This window comes from Chaetomium strumarium (assembly GCF_033439665.1).
Source record: "Chaetomium strumarium strain CBS 333.67 chromosome Unknown B0T15scaffold_3, whole genome shotgun sequence".
NCBI lineage: Eukaryota > Fungi > Ascomycota > Sordariomycetes > Sordariales > Chaetomiaceae > Chaetomium > Chaetomium strumarium.
This window is the reverse complement of record NW_026944431.1, coordinates 2,178,188-2,196,992: the sequence shown is the minus strand read 5'-3', so window position 1 is coordinate 2,196,992 and position 18,805 is coordinate 2,178,188. Positions and strand designations below refer to the sequence as shown.

The window sequence follows — 18,805 nt, the reverse complement described above, 5'->3', positions numbered from 1 at the left end:
GGTATACTTAGCTCGTTGCTTTATCCAATACGGATATGCCTGCAATCATTGGATTTATTATCAATGCCCGTCTTGTCTGTCACAGCGCGCCCTAGCCTTTTGGAGGCACAAACCTTAAAGTCCCGTCTGTCGTCCCGTCTGTCGTCCCGTCTGTCAAGTTCCGCCATCTTCTTTCCTTCTACACTGTTGGCCAAACGGGCGTTTGATACATGAACAAAGGATCTGCATTTCTTCTCGAAGCCGTCTAGTTAATGTTAGTGTCATCTTGTTCCACGGTTCTCTTAAGCTGCCGAGATCTGTCTTGTGCTACCCTTCCGCCCAAGTGACAGCCGCAAGACGATAGGGCTGCTATAAGCCTGCTATGCCCCGGGCCCGCAGAGTGAGGTGACGCTACCAGACGGCCGGGATCCGAGTTGGAGCTGCTGCGATGATATCTAAAAGACGGCGGGTACCTAGGTAACCTACCGGAGCTACGCATGGAAGTGGCGTTTCAATGGCAGGAATAGAGCGGCATGCACACGGTAAGGTAAGCACCAATGGTCTGACAGAGGCTGAGCCCTGACGGCCACCTCGCGCCTCTGATCTCGTTAGGTACTAATCTGTTGTTTGGTTTTCAGGTCCCAAGTGGCAGGAATATCTAAGAGTTCGCAGACGTATCTGAATCCGTGTTGCACAAGTACGGACCTAGGTATGTACCTTACGGATCATAGCTGATCTGAGTATGGAATACCTACTCAGTACAGTATAAGTTGCCCAGGTACCTACCTGAGTGTGTAGAAGGGCACATTACTAACGTCACCCTTTCCATAGGTAAGGTAGTTGGGTACGGAGGTATTGTACAAGTACCTAAAGTAGATACCGTATATACTGACCGGACATCACACCATCTAGCTACTCCGCAAACACTCCGTTCTACACAGTATATACCGAGGTACTTCAGATATGTTTCAAGTTCCGTGTGTTGGAACACGAGACATGTTTGTGTTACGTGGCGTTCTGACGGTCGCACAGTACCTCGCAATCGCCACCTGTCGCAGCTTTGATCACTTCGGCACTGTCCGCAGATAGGAAAGGTAGATGGCACCGCACAGTACAGTGTAAGTACGTAATTTTCAGATTTACCGGTACGTTGCGGAGGAGATCTTACGATGATCTGCGATGAGATGAACTTGACCCTCATAAGGAACGCCCGTCTCTTGGCGTTTCAGAGTAGGACCCTGGCTCTGCGGACTTCTGGGGATTTTGTTTTGTCCGGGCCCAGAACTTTCGTGTAACTATTCGTATTGTACGGAGGACTTTTTGAGTTTTAGTAACTTCAAGTTGTTGCGGGAGGTTCGGTTAGTTGCACGCTGGATGCAGAACAACTCACTTTTCGGGCATGTTTCTTGCTCTCTGGGAAGATGCGGCTAGACCTCGCGGCCGTCAATGAATTGCTCGGTTCAATAGGCGAGCTGCAACCTTCACATACCATAGTAACGAGTGATTCCATTCCGGCTACGAAGCAGGGGTACGGTGAATTGTTATGCCCGTTCAACCCGCAGGCATGGCTCAACTTTTCCGGCCTAGCTCATGGCTTGCTGGGAAATAGGGAGCCGACGCAAGACAGAAAGGGGCTCCGAGAGGAATCAGGAGTCCAGACGACGGCGGATTTGTATGTACAGACAGTCAGACACGGCTAGGAGCCCTAGGATATGTATGGTATAGAGTACCGTAGGCTTTTGCAAAACCCCGGGTTTCCAAAGAAGAGGCGACGATACCTTACGTAGCCGACACCAGAACCATCTAAAGAGGAGAGGAGAGAGGTTTTGCTGTGACACAGAATATTGTCAGAGGGGCTTAGTGGACTGAACGGTAATTCTAGGTATGGAAATCAAGCATCCTCCCCTGATATCAGAGAAAACCTCGCTGATGGTGGCCATCCACATCTCAAAGCCGGCCGCAGCACTACCTGAGGTAGCCTGCAGAACAATCCTAGCCAGACGCCAGCCCAAGCAGCCATTTGCAGGGCCCAACACGCGCCGCCCATTTATGGATGCCACGCCATGTATGTACACAATGTGATGTTCCCCGTTTTTCCTGCTCCCCAACACCACCTATCCCGTCTCCCGCCCTCGTAGTAGTACAGTAATGATACACAAAGGACTAGAGCATGAACGGGCAGTGTCCGGAACTCTGCCTTCATCGAAGCACCAGAGCACCATGCTCTAATCCAAGCCTTTAGAACCGAAAAGATGACCAAACCGCAATCGAATCCTACGCAGCCTTACACCAAACGCATCAAAGCCTGCCCTCTAAGCAGCTTGCCCAACAACGGGCCTCGTGCCCATCTCCTGTTTCCTCCTGGCAATATAGTACGTAATTAAGCTTTTGGGATCGTCCTTCACCGTCCTGACAGCCTCCCAGAACCGCGCATCCCCGACCCGGGCATGCAGCGCAACACACAGAAGCACCGCGTCCATGCGGACCCCCGAATCTAGGCTTTCGAGACACCGCGCCGCCAGCGCAGCAAGAGCATCCAGCTCTGCGGCGGACGGACTAAACGCGGCACCGCGCGAATCCATCATCTCGGTGAGAATGTGCAACCCCATGCTAAGCGACCTGCTGGTGCCGGGAGCATTGACATCCATGTCGGCCAGCATACGCGAGAGCACCATGACGATCTCACTCGCGTCGCCTAGGGCGGCAAGTTCTGACGCGAGCAGGTCCAGGCCGATCACAATGTGCGTCCTTCCTTCATAGGTAGCGCGGGCGCGCAGGAGGCTCTCTAGGCCGCGCGACACGTGTGGCTGGAATGAGTGGCGCATGCGTTTGAGGAGTAGCTTGATCGTCGCCAGTACCTGGGTTTTCACATCGTGAGCTTTTTCCGGGGGAAGATGGGCGAGTGGCGACTCGAGGAAGTCGAAAAGCCCGCACGTCAGTGCGTCGAACTTATCGTCGCTGATGAGCGGCGCGGTGCCTGATCCGAAGTCGCTGTCGCGGATGATGGCCTGCAGCTTGCGGAAGCCGTGGATGTCGAGGGACTTTTGCTGAACCTTGGAGATGCCACTGTCAAAGAGACGCAGGTTCTGCTTGGTTTTCTCGGGCGAAAGGGAAAGGCCGTTGGCTTCGACGTTCTGTTGTCGTTGGCTAACTTGTTGCAAGATGGAAGCGTCCTCGTTGACTGGCCTATCTTCCAAGACAGACCCGAAGATAGGCTTCGGTGTCGCCTCCTCCCTGGTAACAGGATCCTCGTAGACTTTCAGAGAACGTGAGGAGCTAGCCGAAGTGGGAAGCGCGGCATCGACAATCCTTGGCGGGGTGGCTACTGGGCTTCCAGGCTCCGGTGCAGAAGCGACTCTCCGAGGGGGGCTGACCGGCACAGCGGATGACGCTCTAGGAATCGGGGAAGGCGAAGGAGTGCCAGACGGACTCCCAGTCGTTGGCTCGTTGTCAATCAGGTTCGCCGGAGGCAGATCCTCCCTAGGCGGCGAGGCCGCAGGTACTGCCACAGTTGGTAGGACCAAGGTGAAGTCCTCATGCGCCTTTGACGGGCTGCTGGACGGCGGGACGGAAGCTTGTCGCACAGTCCTTGAGGGCGTGCTCAGAGGAGACGCTAAGCCTTTTGGCGTCCCTGCCCTTACGGGCGCGGAGAGATGAGAATCTGCCGGAGATGCAGGTTGGTTCGGTCGTACCGTCTTAGGGACCGTCCGTTTTGGAGATGAAGTGATTGACTTGGGCGTGACTGCTTTCGCCTTGGCATTGCTGGGAGGGCTCCCCTGCTCAGCCGACGGCTGGTCATGGCTTCTCACCGAGTATGGTCCCGCTGTGGCAGGGCGGGCAGCCATTTCAGGCCTCCTCCTTCCCGGCCGGACAGGGGCGCCAGAAAGCCCTCCCGTGGAGGTAAGGATGGTGGACTCTGGTATCGTGCGAGCAGTGGTGGAAGGGGCAGTCGCTGCGGGCGCCTGAGATGATCCTGCCGCTGCGGAGAAGTGCGACATGGCTGAACCCGGCCTCGCGAGGAGTGTCTTAGTGGTCATGGCTCTCTTCTGAGCGAGCATCGCGTCGCGCAGACTTGGTTTTGAAGTACCCATTGTGCTCTTGGACAAACCCATCCCAGGCCGGGCCTCCCCTTCCGACTTCTTAGGCGAATTGGGGTTGTTAGGGTCTTTTTGCAGCCGCCTTGCTGCGGTCGGATCAAGTCCGCCCATAATAGCCTCCGCCCTTGCCGGCCAAATACGGGCGAAGGTCCAGTAAGTCGCGCGCATCTTTTCTCTCACGCCAGGATTGGGATCCACAAGCCCTTTCTTGATGCACTTCTCAATCAGGTCCAGGCCACCAGTGTGCTCCACGTGGTTCTTGTGGTGAGCTTCCTTGTTGAGCAGTGTTTCCAGCCACCCGGTAGCGTACAGCCGCGGCTGGACGTTTTTGTCCTGGCATGCCATCCACACATGCTGCATGATCCGCGTGTTGTACGTAGCCCTGGAGATGATAGCATTGACCGTGGTGTTGGCGAGTGAGGAGCTAATTTTCTTGGTCGCGGCGGCGAGCTTGATGAAGGTCTGCATCAGCAGTTCCACCATAGGATCCATTGCTGGACCGTACACTCTCGCAATGTCCTGGACCAGGCTGCAGCCCTCCTTCGAGAGACTGGTCCGCAGCGAGTTGACAGCCTTGAGAATCCCATCCAGTAGCGTCCTAAGCCCTGAAAGAAACTGATCGCTGAAATCGGTCGCAGCATTCCCAGCCACGAGCCGACGCAGCTTGACTATGCTCTCTTCGCGCTTCAACCAGTTCTGCTCTGTTTCTTTGTCCTCGAAGTAAGGTTGCATATCCCGCAATATTTCGTCGAGCTCTCGCGATGTGTTCACGTATGACGGCTCTACCGCCTCAGCGCGGTGGTCCACAAGCCCGGGAGTCACTGGACGGTCGGGGACGGAGGATACACTTGCTGCGTGGGCCATGCGCGACGGGGGGCGTTCAGCCAGACTGTCAGGCTGTAAAGCCGGAGCAGCGCTTGCGGGGTTAAGCGCTTTGACGATCGCCTGTTCGATGGCCGGGCGGACCTTGAAGGTCTTTAGCTGCTTTTTCAGATCGGATTTCGCAGCACCGGGTGCAGTCCTGAGCAAATGTCAGTACCTTGGCGAATTTGGAAGACAAATACGGGCGGATTATACCTGAATAGCTCGATAACGGTGGACTTGGCCGTATCCCGCACTCCCCCATCCGCGTCCTCGAGCAGCTCCATCAGTGTTGGGACGTAGGCTCGGAACTGGAGGCCATGTTCTTGGTGCATCTACGTCTTCAATTAGCTCATATGCTCAACCAAGCGCATCCGCTCTCTGGTCTTACCCTCAGGAGCCAATGCAGGCTAGCTTCCTTCGCCCTTGCGTTCTTCCCAACCATTGCTGTATTGCGCACAGAGAGTTCAACCTCCAGGGGCGCCACCTTGTAGAGCGTAGCGAGCATTTGGTGTGCCAGAGCGCGAAGCTTGTCCTTTTGATCACCCAGCTTCTCAACAATCAACGGCAATGCGCGAGCGCCCTCCTTCGCCAGATACTTGGGCTCCTGCCGCGCTAGCCGTGTGAAGAGGTGGTTGAGTGCTGTGAAGCCGGAATTCGTGAGCAGCCCATGCTGAGAGCTCGAGGCCGCACGCAGCGCTTCGAAAAGAGGCACAATGCAGGTTTCAGGGACTGTGTGTTGCTTGATGCTGGACTTGACCGCATTGACCTGCTGGGCCTTGGCATCAAACGAGGCATCGGTGCGCAAAATGGCAATGAGGTCGGCGACCTGTTGATCGGTAATTCTTTCCGCCATCTCCTCCTCAAGAAGAGGATCACGGCGTTGTAGGGTCAGAATGGAAACCTAGTCCTGTGCAAGAGGAAGCTAGTTAGATCTCGGCGTAGATGTGGGCTGAAAAGGGAAGAAAGAAAACATAAACACAAAGCATGCACCTTCGCGCATGGAAGCGCTCCGATCGGGTTCGGTCACAAATCAGGCGCGAGATACACTCACAGTGATTCCAGAATAGTGCGCAACAGAGGAGACGTATAGACACGTCCGCGCAAGCTTGTGAGAACTATGTTAATGGCGATGTTCACCAGGTGCACTTATCAGAATAAAACCGACGACAAATTCCAAACAGACATGGAACGGCAGTTATGTCTGCTGATTAACGTCCATTACCTACCTATCAGCTATCGCGGGACCTTCCAGAACCCCTGTGGTGTTACTGGTGTAACTAGCCGTGGGGGGATGAGCAGGGGCGCTTGTCAATTTGCAGTTCTTCTTGGCGCCGGGCGATCACTGTCGGCCCCGCACACCCCGATCTTTGTTGACATTCAAAGGCGTCTTCCATGTTATAACTCAATACCGTGCTAGTAATACCGTACAGAGAAGCCTACCTAGGTAGTACAACAACACTCTATGTAATCGTTGCCAGGGAGATTTGCTGGGTAGATGTGCTGGGTAGATGTGCTGGGTAGATGTGCTGGGTAGATGTGCTGGGTAGATGTGCTGGATCTCCAACACCTTCATCCAATTATGTTGCTACCACCCTCGTATGGAAGGCAGGTACAATACCTACCGTAGGTAAGGTACTATACAAGTACATTACCTTCCTGAGATAATGTAGCCTTCGGCGTTCGCCGCCGACTCCATTGTTTTCCTTCACTGGCTTCAAGTTTTCGATACCGGCTGCTCCAGGTCACGGTTTCTCTCTACCTAGGTACCTATCTATCCACGTTGTCCACTGGACCTTCCCAAGTTTCTGTTTACGCCATGACTGTGCAACAGCACAATGATCCTGGTGCTCGGCCTGCGGCCGTTCCCTCGCCTATGCCGAGTCTACATGACGGCCCTGCGCAGTCGCCGATTCCGCTGCCAGACCGGTCCAAGGGCGTCGTTGAGCCCGCTCCGGAGTCCGCGCCGGTCTTGGAGACGGGTAGCAGCGAATTCCCGCAGCCGAAGCTCCGCCTCAAAATCCAGGATGTTGCCCATCCCGGCGCAGTCGCGTTTTTCGGCGCAGTAAATGCAGCTAAAGTCCTCTCCACCGCGGTGAACAACGTTCTGCGACTGCTGTACCGGGCGCCGGCCGACCCTTACACAGCAGTCCCACCAACCCGATCTGTGACGCTGGTGCTCCGTGATATGCCCGGCGTTGCATACACAACGGGAGTAGGAGCTGACCCCGCCGACCAGACGTCCTTTGGAAAGCCTGCTGACTTCAAGGCCCCAACTCCAAGACGGACCTTGACAATGACCACAAGGAGATCCACTTCTCGCTGAACTACATCAACTCGATCAGCCCAGCCTCGCGTCTCACATCCGAAATCACCGGTGTCTTGACGCACGAGTTAGTGCATTGCTACCAGTGGAACGCGCAAGGGACCTGTCCTGGCGGGCTGATCGAGGGCATCGCGGACTGGGTGCGCTTGAGGTGTGCGCTGAGCCCTCCGCACTGGAAGAAGGACACTCACGGAGGTATGTTGCCTATCTCTGTCCTCCGACCTCATGTACTGTACCTCGTGGCAGTCCGCCCCATGACATCCTCACCACTCCCCCAACATTGGGATAGATCATCGGGATGAAGCGCAAACAAACGAGACATTGCTCACCATTCTCCCGTAACGAACGCAGGTTGGGACAGAGGCTACCAGCATACCGCTTACTTCCTCGAATACCTCGAGGCGCGCTTCGGCGAGGGCACCATCCGGCGCCTCAACGAGAAGCTCCGGCAGCGCAAGTACAAGACCGAGTCCTTCTGGCCGGAGCTCTTGGGGTCATCAGTCGAGAAGCTTTATAGCGACTACATCGACAACTCAAATGGCAATGATATCTAGATATTACGAGGGCGAGATAGTAGTGCGTTAGGTGAAGAATGACGACGCTGGCGATACGTTCCTCGAGAATTTGATATGCATTCAAAAGCCCCGAGGCGACCCACTAGGAGGGACGCACACAAGGGGAACCTTTGTCAAACATGACATGATAAACTCCGTAGCCAAGCCGCAAACTAGACATAAAAAACCCAAGATACCTGCCAGATCCGTTCCCATCCTCTTTGCTAGTTGGTTCCATCCCGTTTCAGACCCACCCCGAACGCCCATGACCCAAAGAATGCCAAAAGCAGGAAAGTTGATGGCACTTCATCTACTACTAATAAAGCCTAGCGAAACCATAGAACCCACCCCCTACGGACGGAGCGCACTCTCACTCTCGCTGATCACGCTCCCAATCTCAGACCAACTAGTCGGCGTGGGTATCCCGTCGTCCGTGTCGGTCATCACACCGTAGTCGTCTCCCTTCGCTGAGGCCATGTCCTTAGCGACATCCACCCCTGATTCCGCTACCGAAGCCGAGTCAGCCGGAGTCAGCTGGCCCTCGCTGATGATCTCTGGCTCCGAGATCGGCGCCTCGGGCGTGCTGAGCAGCGGGGAGTAGAACCCCATGCCCTCACCCTGAGCCCACGCCTGGATTGAGGCGTACGCATCAGCCCGGGTTCGGTCATCCTGGCCCGCCGTCATGTACTCGTCTTCGGCGAGCTCGCGGTCAACGGTGGTGCTGCGCGATGTCGTGGTGGAGGTGCTCATTTCCTGTTGCGATTGTGGGTGCGGTTGACGAAGAGCGGCTTCCCGAGTCAGAGCGGCGGCGTGCTCGCTGCGGGCGTCCGACGATGACGAGTGGGCCGCGAAGTCAAAGAGGACCTCGCTCGCTGGTGGCACCGGCACTGGTTGCACGGTCAGAGGCTGCCCTGACGAGTGTACAGGTGACAAGTGTACAGGTGACAGCAGACGAGGTGTGGCGTTATAGACATCTGAAGTGACATCGCCGCACGTTAACGCCAGTTCGCCGGGTTCTACCGGAGAGCTGCTATGCTCATCGCCGAAAAGATTGGCGAGGAGCGAGGGATTAAGGCCCTGCACACCCTCGGCGTTGTTGAGCCGGCGGCGGAGGACATTAGGCGAATCGGTGTCCCAGGCATTCGCCCCGGTGTTGAAGACGTATGTTCCAGTCTCGCCGGCCCGGTCAGGCTGAAGGAAGTCATCGAAGGTTGAGCCCCGAGTGGACGACCGAGAGCGTTGACTGTCGGCCCGTTTTTGCTCCTCCCGGCGCATATTCCAGTACATCAACTCTTCCCGCTGTCGCCTCCTAGTCTCCTCATCTGCATCGACGCCGTACGGATGGTAAAAGCCTTCGGCGTCCTCGGGGCGGTTGAAGCGAGGCTCCCGCCTGTTTGGGCCGACATTGTCACCGAGCGAATGGAGCGCAATGGCGATACGTCTGCGAAGCTCTTCCGCCGCGCGACGGACCTCTGGGATTTCGTAGATAGCAATAGCAGCCGCTACGGCAACCGAAGCTGCGGCAATGCCAACTGCAGCAATAGGTCTTTGGTTAACGGGTGGCATGTTCAAAGCCGGAGTGGGGCAAAGACTTGGGAAGAGGTAAATACAAAGCACAGGATTTTGAGACGATCGTGTGTTTTTGAAGATGCTTAATTAATAAATGTCGGTTGGCTTGGAGGGGACCGAGCAAAATCAGCCCGACCGCGGCCTGATAGCCGTGGAAACTGTTGGGGGGCAATGGTGAGGATCATGGATGCGTGTCGTTCGCCACCGCAGCAGGCGGCCCTAGCAGCCTAGCTGCGAGTCGCACCATATGCGGGGCAGACGGGACCATGGAACACAAGCGGGCAGCAATGACAGGAAGTGAACTGTGCTCACCTTTGGCCGCGACCGGTACTGGCATTTCAACAAGACCCGTCTTGCTATCCAACTCGCTGATCGGTCGACGCTCTTGACGTCGAGCTGTATGGAACGGGGAGGTTGAGCTAGTGAGGACGGGAGAAGGAAGCGGCAACCTTTAATAGATGACGCCCAGACGAAAAGCTTACGTACACAGGACACAGACCTTATTACATGACGATGACGGCTGCACAGTGTAGACAGCTCCGGCAAGGCGGGGTCAGAGGCCCCTGCTCCGCCAACGTGTAGGGCACGGCAAGCTGAGGGCAAACTGATGGCGCCTGCATTCAGGGTCTGATGTTCACTGAAGTCTGCTCCGCTGCCTTTTCTCCCGAGTCTGCAATTGTATGGAACTCTACTGCTCAGCTGCGTGCGGGACCAGTATCTGGGACCTAGCCTTATTTATACAGTACAAAGACCGGGACAATACATGTAGATGCCATCAAGGATATGACTCGGCACAGACGAACTACCGGGGTAACTAGATCGTTGAAACAAAGACAAGGCCTGCAGGTGAGTTACACGAAAGTTCGATATTGAGCCTCTCCAGGTTCAGCTTGATCAGCTATAGCCTTGGTGTAACCTACCAGGTAGATACGTCCACCTCCATGAACCTTCACATACCTCATCTACCTAAGGTAGGTACAGGTACGGTAGGTACAGTCAGGGTTCAAAAGTCTGTCACACCCCACATCAATTAAACGCGCGTCGCGACATGACACGCACCATCTTCCATCTTCTAACCAACCCAACTTTAGCCCACCATGGTCAATTTGGCCGAAATCGGGGCCAAATTGACGGCCGGCCGTCAACCTAGCCAGGAACTATCACCGACTGCACGTGCAGCTATTATAGGTGCCGTTGCAGCCGGGGCTAGCCAGTCAGCCGTTGCCCGCGCGTTTCGCATCGAGAGGACGGCTGTCTACCGCATCCTTCAACGGTTCGAATCATCCACTACTGTTAAGTCCAAGCCTCAAACAGGCCAGCCAGAGATTCTTACATGTCGGGAAAAGCGGTATATCCTACAATTGGCTAAACGGCGTCCCTAGCTTACAACCTAGATGCTGATCAATACTATGGATGGCCGCATCTCCCGATCAACGATATACTAGGTTCTTCGCCATTATCGGATACGCAAGTGGCGTATATAAAAGAGAATCCTATTGACGAAGGCAGTAGCAAAGGATAGATATTAATTTGCTTGCCTTTGGTTGAAGGATATCGAGATCTTGATCCGAGTAAGTGACTTGGAAGTTAACCTTGGATTTTACTAACCTCTAGTCTATCTTCACCGACAAATCGTCTTGCCAAAACAATTCGAGCAACCTAACAACTTAGGTCTTCCGGTTCCCTTCTCAAAAATGGGATAAGAGCTTCGTCAACCTCTAGAGCTATAGCAAAGGTATGATTTCAATTATGATTTGGGGTGGCATTTTGTCACGAATTAAGCCAACAGGACAGCTGCAGGTGGGACAACCCGACGGGTGGCGCAGGGCACACCCGAACCAATCATTTAGGACCAATAAGAAGGAGCTCTAAGGTGCTCTAGAGAGCAGACGAGAGCTTAGGGAGCTAAGCCAATCAACGCGAGGGAATGGAAGCTCTCGATGGAGTCAACAGAGCACCCAAAGATAGCCAGTATATAGTCACTCGTTTCTGGAGGACTCTGGGAGTTCTCCAGTGAGCAATACAAACAGTAGAGTAGCCCTACCTTACTGTGCAGACATTGCAGCTTGCATTGTTGTGAACCTTTTGGCTTCACCGAGACCTACAGTCCGATCAGCAGATACCTTCGACCGGCGAACCCTTTCAGATGCAGGACTGCCTGTGGTTTCGTCACACATTTGGAAAGGGGGGAGGACCGACCTTATTGTCATGGAACGTGACTACCAACCACCGTAAAAAGAAGGATATAGCTTTTGGAGTTATCAGCAGGCATTGGAAAAGGATCTTCTTCTAATTTACAATGGTACTCGGCACTTCCAGCAGGATAATGCCCGAGTACATACATCTGCATCCTCGACCGAGTGGCTAATGAAGCATATGATCGAGGTCCTACCCGACTGGCCAGGCCACAGCCCAGATCTTAATCCAATCGAGCATATATAGGCTCTATTAAAACGGAGGATGGAGCAGCTATATCCAGATGTCTGGTTACTCAAGAAAAACTAGCTAGATATGGCTAAGTTTACTCGATGTCTTCGGGCATGTTGGTGGGCAATTGACCAGGCTCAAATTGACAGTCTCATTGACTCAATACCCCGGCGATTGGCTGCAGTCCAGAAAGCTAGGGGTTGGTATACAAAATATTGATGGCTAGAACCAGGGCTTCTATCTGTATATATTTATTTTGCTAGGAATGTTGGTGGTGTTGCGTTATGTAGAGATATGTTGATGGTTGTGGTGACCTAGAAAACGGGTGGCGGGGGATTTTGATGTGGGGTGTGACAGACTTTTGAACCCTGACTGTACATTAGGTATGCCCGACAACTGGAACTGGCGCCTGGTCGTGGAAACTGCAGGTTCCGGGTTCCATATTTCCAGAGCTCCCGTCGGATGTCGGCAGCGTTAGCCACCGATGCCCTTATCTTCCGTATTATCACTTACCGAAGAACACCGGACACTCCATAGCAATGGAAGGTCATACACGTGTACATAGCACTGTGTTAACAGCTGCGGAGCACCTGCATTCATTTGAGAACTGTCACGGTGTTTCCGAATCCGGGTTGCCGGCAGATGATGGCATGCGCAGTGTCTAAGGTATGGTATTTGTGTTGAAGGGCGGCAGTACCTACACTACGGTGCGACAGAAAACAAGCTTTCCGGACCCCTCCGTCTCTGCAGCCAGAACCCGCACGTGCCAGCACCTGCATGTCACTGCGTACCTATGTGCATGGTAGCGTGTGTTGCTGTATTGTACTCACGTCCATACATGCACATCGCAATTGTGTTTGAATCTTCCCCGTGGAGATGAATTCTTCGTTATCCATCGGTCCTTCACGGGGGACATAAGTAACGGACGCCGACGAGCACACAGCAGCCCAGGAGTCTTTTTTTTTTTTTTTTGGCAGCCTTTCCTCTTCCATTAGGACACTAGAGAAGGAAACTAGACGGTCAGAGGCAGATGTCGAGCTCTCGGTAACCACGAAATCCGAAGAGGTCACCCAGAAGGGTCCACCAAGTTCACGGTACCGTATCCACTGTTGATCCGGACCCCCACCGTCTCTGATTTGGATGCTCTCCTTCCACCCGCCCTTTGTGATCCGACGCAGCCGCAATCTGACCCTAGTGTACTTGGGGGTAAAAATGAACTGTGTCCGTACTCCTTTCCGGCTCCGGTTGGGGTATATTCGTGTACAAAGAAACGAGCTGATAGCTGCTCACTGCTGGGTCTGGTCGCTGTCTGAAAGGAACCTGCTGGGGCGAACTACGACCTCCCCTTTTATTTGTTGGCCGAGGCGAGAGTGACGAACCCTAGTGGGACTTGGTGCTCGAGCGTGATGATGTAGTGGCAAAGGAAGAGCTACTCGCGGTCGTCGAGACGGAGGAAGACGAGTCCTGCCGCTCCGCCTTGCGTCTCTCGCTGTGTGATGTCTCAATATTCTGCTAGGAGAGAGCATGGAAGAGAGGGCTTACTGGGTGGCGCGGTCCAGCACAGTTGCCTCCCACTTGGCTTGGCCTGCCTTGATATGGAACTTGAGGCCCTTGCTCTCAAGAGTGGCCTTGAGCGCCTCGTGGTGAGAAGAAGGCATCTTTAAAGAGAGTGGTGTGATGTTACGAGGTGTGTATTGCGGGTGTCCCTGTGGTGGTGGGCAAGAACAGCGGAGGGGCGATGTGGGAATGGGATTTTGTAAGGGCAGCGAGAATGGGGCATGAGAGGAAGGTTGGGGGTGAGGGAGAGGAGGTACGGGGGACGATATATACACAGGTCTGGTCCGGGGCGGCTCATTCGATGCGCCAATGACCCCATTGCCCCGATAGCCAGCCGTCACTAGAATGCGGGTTATGTTCTGGAAAGGCAGGTCGGTTGTGGGTCAGGCCGCAGGTGGAGGTGGAAAGTAAGGATGAACATGCTGTGTAATGTATCAGGAAAGTGCGCCCTAATCAACAAACTTATTTTTAATGAGCTATTTGCGAACCCACGGCGGCCGCACTCACACGAATCTCACACGAATCCCGTCCCCGGTATCCTTGTTGGGGAGGCTGCAGCCTCCCTCAAACGACCCCAGTCTCTGGTGCTTACCTATGTAGAGTGCCTAGGTACCTAGGGCGCCAAATCCGCGTAGAGTTGTGTTTCCATGGAGGGCCCGTAGTGTAGCGGCAGTGTGTAGTATGTAGTGTCCCCATGTATGGGTCTGTGTCCGCCCCAGAAAATTGACGGGCCAAGTCGATCTAGCGTATATAACACCGATTAACGAGACCAGCATCGAGTTTCCCCGGACAAGGCCGCCTGCATCTCGCGTACCTGGATCCAGGTGATCTTCAGTAGCTAGAGCGCTAACCCGAGACGTGACTGCCAGGTTGCCAGTTGCCCCTTATTTCACACAAGACATGACTCGGGGGCGGTACTATAGGTAATTGATAAGAGGGCTTGACAGAGCACAGAGTGACGCACATGGGGCACATGACTGCACTCGCAAATGGTCGCCCGACCAGTGGGAATGCCTCCATCATGCGAGCCGAGCTCCCCGAGAGCAGAGCAGAGCATGCTTTCGGCCCTGGATTACTGGAGACGCTTCAGCTTTCTGCAGGTTCCGGTTTCCGGACGTGGCCACCTCGTTCCGGAAACCGTTTCGACACCAAACGGATCCGAGTTGGGAAAGCCACAGAGCCTGTCAGTGCTGGCGGGCAGCTCATCGTGTCCCCGGTTGCTGCACGAGAAACGCGGGTGTTGCCATTCAATTCGCTATAAGGCTTGGCGTCGGTGAACAGACTGGACAACCATGCCCGCTTTGCACAATGCTTGGTTGAGCAGTGGAGGTTCGTCTCTGCGTGGCTTTTGCAGGATCGACGTGTTTGGTCTCCTAGTGTAGTGTACGTATGGAATGTACGCAGCAGCATGCAGTGCAACCAACGATAATGCGTGATTTTTGGGCAGAGGCATGTTTGACGATTGCAGGGATATAAGTTGCCGGGCTCACCGGGTCGTGGCTGTCCAGTTGTTGCGTGATGGATTTCCCAAAACCGATGTGGGCCTCAATAAAGTTCTCGCCTGTTGAGGTCTTCAAGTTGAACTTCTTGAAGCTGGGGTGTCTCAGACCCCACATGGGCGTTCAGATTCCGTACGATACGTACAATACATACAATACATACAATACATTCAATACGTCCTGTTTGGCAGTTGGATATGTAACAATGTAAGGTACAAGTCCCTTATACTCCATACATACCAGATACATACCAGCCAGGTTAATGACTTGATCCAATGACACAGCGCCGTCATTCTCGGTTTGGTAAGTGGCGGTGAGCAAGGTGTCGTTTCACTGGTGGTATCTGATAAAATTCACGTCCCCTACCTGGATTAGTACCTGGTATCATCGGGACCCTCTCCCGTCTTGGAGATGGATAAAAGGTACTACACCACAACTTCAGGCGTTCAGGCACCTGCCCTGTGTACGGCGTTCATGGCTGACATACTGGCAGGGACATACAGATCTTGGCGAGAACGTCGTCCGGCCCCCTAAGAGGATGTGGAATGTCTCGGCCCTCCTGCCCCTGCTTCCGCGCCTCTTCCTTCCCGCACTTCCCGCACTTCCAAACGTGGGACCATCCGCAGCACGCCGAAGCTTCCTGAGACCGCAGAGTATTCACCCTGAAAGCGAGTCCGAACGATCTCAGGTTAAGCTTGGCGGGCACATCCCGCGGGTATGCAGAACACGTGTATCCCTTTGAAGGGCGCATTACTCCAAAACCCTATATCCATTACGTTCTCTGAGCCGTTTAGGCACTCCCAAGCCACCGAGTGATGCCGCTCGATTGAACTGGATCTGCTCTAACTCCTTCGTCTCGAGCCCGGTTGGAGGTTGATCTCTCTTTTGGTATGAGAACACAGAAGGACCAACCGGGGAGAGCCAGAACCTCCGTGTTCTCCTTTCCCAGTACCAATTCCATGAGGATCCCGAGTCGATTGTTGATCGACAGATCTAATGGAACGAGTGACCGGACGTAGGTATTGTGCACGGCATCAGTGTCCAAGGTTCGGGGTTGGGGTCTCGCATCCCACTTTCGTCTCTGGTAATCGGATGGACTAGCCCGTTGCAGGTTGCTTGGTTGAGGTCACTCGTGAGGGGTCCCAATGTTCCTGCCATACGACAAGATCACCGCTTCAGTTGATAGGGCGTATGTGTGCCTATCCGGATGTCGCACACTTCCCTCGTAAGAAAAGCGGGTGAAGGAATCCGCCGTATCGGCGATGTATATATCCGCTGCGGCAACCTGGAAGCCCAGTCTCATCCACCCAGTCAAGGCTTCGGCAACCTAGTTCTCGCTTTCTTTCTCGCGCATGACGCAAACGTTCCATGGCGGGAAGAAGGTAGTACACTGCCATGGTATGTGCTATTTTGCAGCAGAGGAGCTGATGAGGCATCTCCCGCGCTTTGAGGTGACCGTGACCCGAGCCGACTTGCCAAGCAGCCCGGTAGAGCACAAGGCTCGGCCCCAGGGAAATGGCCGTTCACACTCTCATCTCTCACTCAGAAGACCATGGCTCTCGCTGAGTTGCCGTCCTCGAACCGGATATTCAATTTGGCAGACCAAACACGATGCAGCTTCGCCGTTCGGAAGGGTCACGTAGACAACTGCCGAACATATTCGCAGTGTTGCCGAGATTCATTCTGTTCACCCACGGCCTACCACTCCGTCCTAGAAGTCGTGGCATGGTGCTGGGAAAGTCGGAGTTCGGAAAAGTTCGCTAGAGCTCGGGAGTTGGGATTGCCAAGTAACATCTGAGTGTCCGCCTAACATTGCATTCGGATCTGACGAGGCACCAACAATGGCCAAGACTCGTACTCCCGTCTGGATGGCTGGCAGGAACCTGTCGGGAAGCACAACAGTCTTGCGCAGCCGGACCTTGAGAATTCCGTTGGTATTTAGCCTTGGACAGCTTAACACATGTCTCGGGCTGTTGTTCTCTTGGCAAGCCTCTGGGACTCTGGCCATCCCCAGCCGGGAGAAAAGAGGGTCATTATAATCATCAAACGTTAACCACCGGCCAAAATGCTATCGAAAAGATGGCTGGAATACTTGGTACTGTACAATCTATACATTGGATATCATAGCTTCTCGATGATGGCCGCCGCAAACTCGCTCGTCTTAGCCTTTCCACCCAGGTCACCAGTGAGAGCCTTGCCCTCCGCCAGCGTGGCGAAGGCCGCCTTCTCAATACGGTCCGCATAGTCGGTCAGACCCATGTGCCTCAGCATCATCATGGAGCTGAGCAGCAAAGCGGTAGGGTTGGCGAGACCCTTGCCGGCGATATCAGGGGCAGACCCGTGGACGGCTTCGAAGATGGAGCACTCGTCACCGATGTTTCCGGACGGTGTCAGACCCAGGCCGCCAATCAGACCAGCGCACATGTCGGACAGAATGTCGCCGTACAGGTTGGGCATGACCAGGACTTTGTCGTTGTAAGGGGTGGGATCGGTAGTCATCTTCAGGCAGGTGTTGTCCAGCAGCTCAGCATCGAACTCGATATCAGGGAACTCCTTGGCAATCTGGTTGCCCACGGTGAGGAAGAGACCGTCGCTCATCTTCATGATGGTGGCCTTGTGCACGACGCGGACCTTCTTGCGGCCAATGGATCGCGCGTGCTGGAAGGCGAACCGCAAGACGCGCTCGCTGGCCTCACGGGTGATGAGCTTGATGCTCTGCACGACCCCATCCACCACAACGTGCTCGATTCCGGAGTACTCGCCCTCGGTGTTCTCGCGAATCAGTACGGTGTCGACGTTGTCGTAGGGGGTCTTGTATCCGGCAACCGACCGGCAGGGCCGCAGGTTGGCGAAGAGATTGAATGTCCGACGGAGTGTGAGGTTAAGAGAGACGTGGCCCTTGCCGATTGGGGTCTGGAACCACCATTAGAGATGCGACACTTCGGAGTGAGTCAAGAGGCTGTCTGCACATACGGCAAGGGGACCCTTCAGGGCAATCTTGTTCTTCCTGATACTCTCGATAGCAGCATCTGGGATCGCCGTCTTGCCGTCCTTCAGGATAGGGTCGACATTGATGGGTTCCCAAACGATAGGGGTCTGCATTTCATCAGCACCTCGTCGAGCTGCGTGTGACATCGGCGGGGCAGGAGTTGGTGACGGACCTTGGCGGCAGCGAAAATGTCCTTCACGGCCACGGCAATCTCGGGCCCAATGCCATCACCCTCGATCAAGCTGACGGTATAGCGACCCTGTGTGCAAGTCTCAGCTGCGTTGCTCGTGTCGTAAGGGTATTATCGTCGCGCTGCGTTGAGTGATTTTCATGCCAAGCAAGCATGTGCCGCGGTTGACACCCAGCCGTTGCTTACCTGTGCATCTTTCTGTCCGTTGAACTTGGCGACAGCATCTTGTGACGAGTACTGTCTCCGATTCTGAAAGCGGGATGTCAGCACCGGTATCTCCCGACCCTTAACAATCCCAGCAGAGTGTCGCACCTGCAGAGCGAGCGTGATGCCCGCACGGGGAGCTGCACGGAAGCATTGTCGCTGCACGGGAGCAGCAATCGAGCGTAGGGCCAACATTGTGACGCTGTCCTTCTCTAATATGTACCGTGTAGACGGGAGAACCGGGAAATACTCTCGCAGGTACGCCACCTAAAATTGGCCTGCCAGGGGAGAGAGTATAGGAGATGTTTTGTCCTGCAGGTCTTATGCGCAGATAAAAACTGAACCGAATTCAACTGCAACCAACCCAATATCCACCTCTGATGCAGGTTTTGGCTGCGGGACAACGGCAGTGGACCGTGCACTGCAGGGATCCTGCATCGGCGGCAACAGGCCGAGCCGCCATTACGTCGGTGATACTCCGTAAGCCCGCCAACTAGAGCATCTCACCGCCTTGTTAAATCGGCAGAAAATGCGAAACCTCAGGCGGAGCATC

General features: G+C 54.6%; 6 protein-coding genes across 6 annotated transcripts; 2 read left to right on the top strand and 4 right to left on the bottom strand.

Moving 5' to 3' along the window:
* Positions 1–1,796: 1,796 nt before the first annotated feature.
* Positions 1,797–6,156, bottom strand: B0T15DRAFT_413739 (clasp N terminal-domain-containing protein). The gene is made up of 4 exons (XM_062865429.1): positions 5,931–6,156; positions 5,329–5,847; positions 5,154–5,272; positions 1,797–5,097 (listed from the first exon to the last, which is right to left on the bottom strand). Exons 2-4 carry the CDS (start codon positions 5,791–5,793, stop codon positions 2,292–2,294), a joined length of 3,390 nt encoding a protein of 1,129 aa, XP_062722756.1. The 5' UTR covers positions 5,794–5,847; positions 5,931–6,156; the 3' UTR covers positions 1,797–2,291.
* Positions 6,157–6,756: 600 nt separating this feature from the next.
* Positions 6,757–7,817, top strand: B0T15DRAFT_492484 (peptidase of plants and bacteria-domain-containing protein; the record flags this gene model as incomplete). The annotated part of the gene is made up of 3 exons (XM_062866861.1): positions 6,757–7,152; positions 7,221–7,458; positions 7,615–7,817. The coding sequence occupies 3 exons, from the start codon at positions 6,757–6,759 to the stop codon at positions 7,815–7,817; spliced, it is 837 nt and encodes a 278-aa protein (XP_062722755.1).
* A 351-nt stretch (positions 7,818–8,168) lies between these two features.
* On the bottom strand, positions 8,169–9,723 carry B0T15DRAFT_510299 (uncharacterized protein; the record flags this gene model as incomplete). The annotated part of the gene is made up of 2 exons (XM_062867845.1): positions 8,169–9,349; positions 9,699–9,723. 2 exons carry the CDS (start codon positions 9,721–9,723, stop codon positions 8,169–8,171), a joined length of 1,206 nt encoding a protein of 401 aa, XP_062722754.1.
* A 702-nt stretch (positions 9,724–10,425) lies between these two features.
* B0T15DRAFT_528755 (uncharacterized protein) lies at positions 10,426–10,937 on the top strand. Its single transcript, XM_062869061.1, has 2 exons — positions 10,426–10,745; positions 10,802–10,937. Exons 1-2 carry the CDS (start codon positions 10,484–10,486, stop codon positions 10,906–10,908), a joined length of 369 nt encoding a protein of 122 aa, XP_062722753.1. The 5' UTR covers positions 10,426–10,483; the 3' UTR covers positions 10,909–10,937.
* A 2,256-nt stretch (positions 10,938–13,193) lies between these two features.
* B0T15DRAFT_492482 (uncharacterized protein) lies at positions 13,194–13,471 on the bottom strand (the record flags this gene model as incomplete). Its single annotated transcript, XM_062866860.1, has 2 exons — positions 13,194–13,302; positions 13,356–13,471. 2 exons carry the CDS (start codon positions 13,469–13,471, stop codon positions 13,194–13,196), a joined length of 225 nt encoding a protein of 74 aa, XP_062722752.1.
* Positions 13,472–16,990: 3,519 nt separating this feature from the next.
* B0T15DRAFT_393603 (uncharacterized protein) lies at positions 16,991–18,447 on the bottom strand (the record flags this gene model as incomplete). The annotated part of the gene is made up of 5 exons (XM_062864693.1): positions 16,991–17,782; positions 17,843–17,965; positions 18,031–18,117; positions 18,235–18,297; positions 18,361–18,447. The coding sequence occupies 5 exons, from the start codon at positions 18,445–18,447 to the stop codon at positions 16,991–16,993; spliced, it is 1,152 nt and encodes a 383-aa protein (XP_062722751.1).
* Between the last annotated feature and the right edge of the window lie 358 nt (positions 18,448–18,805).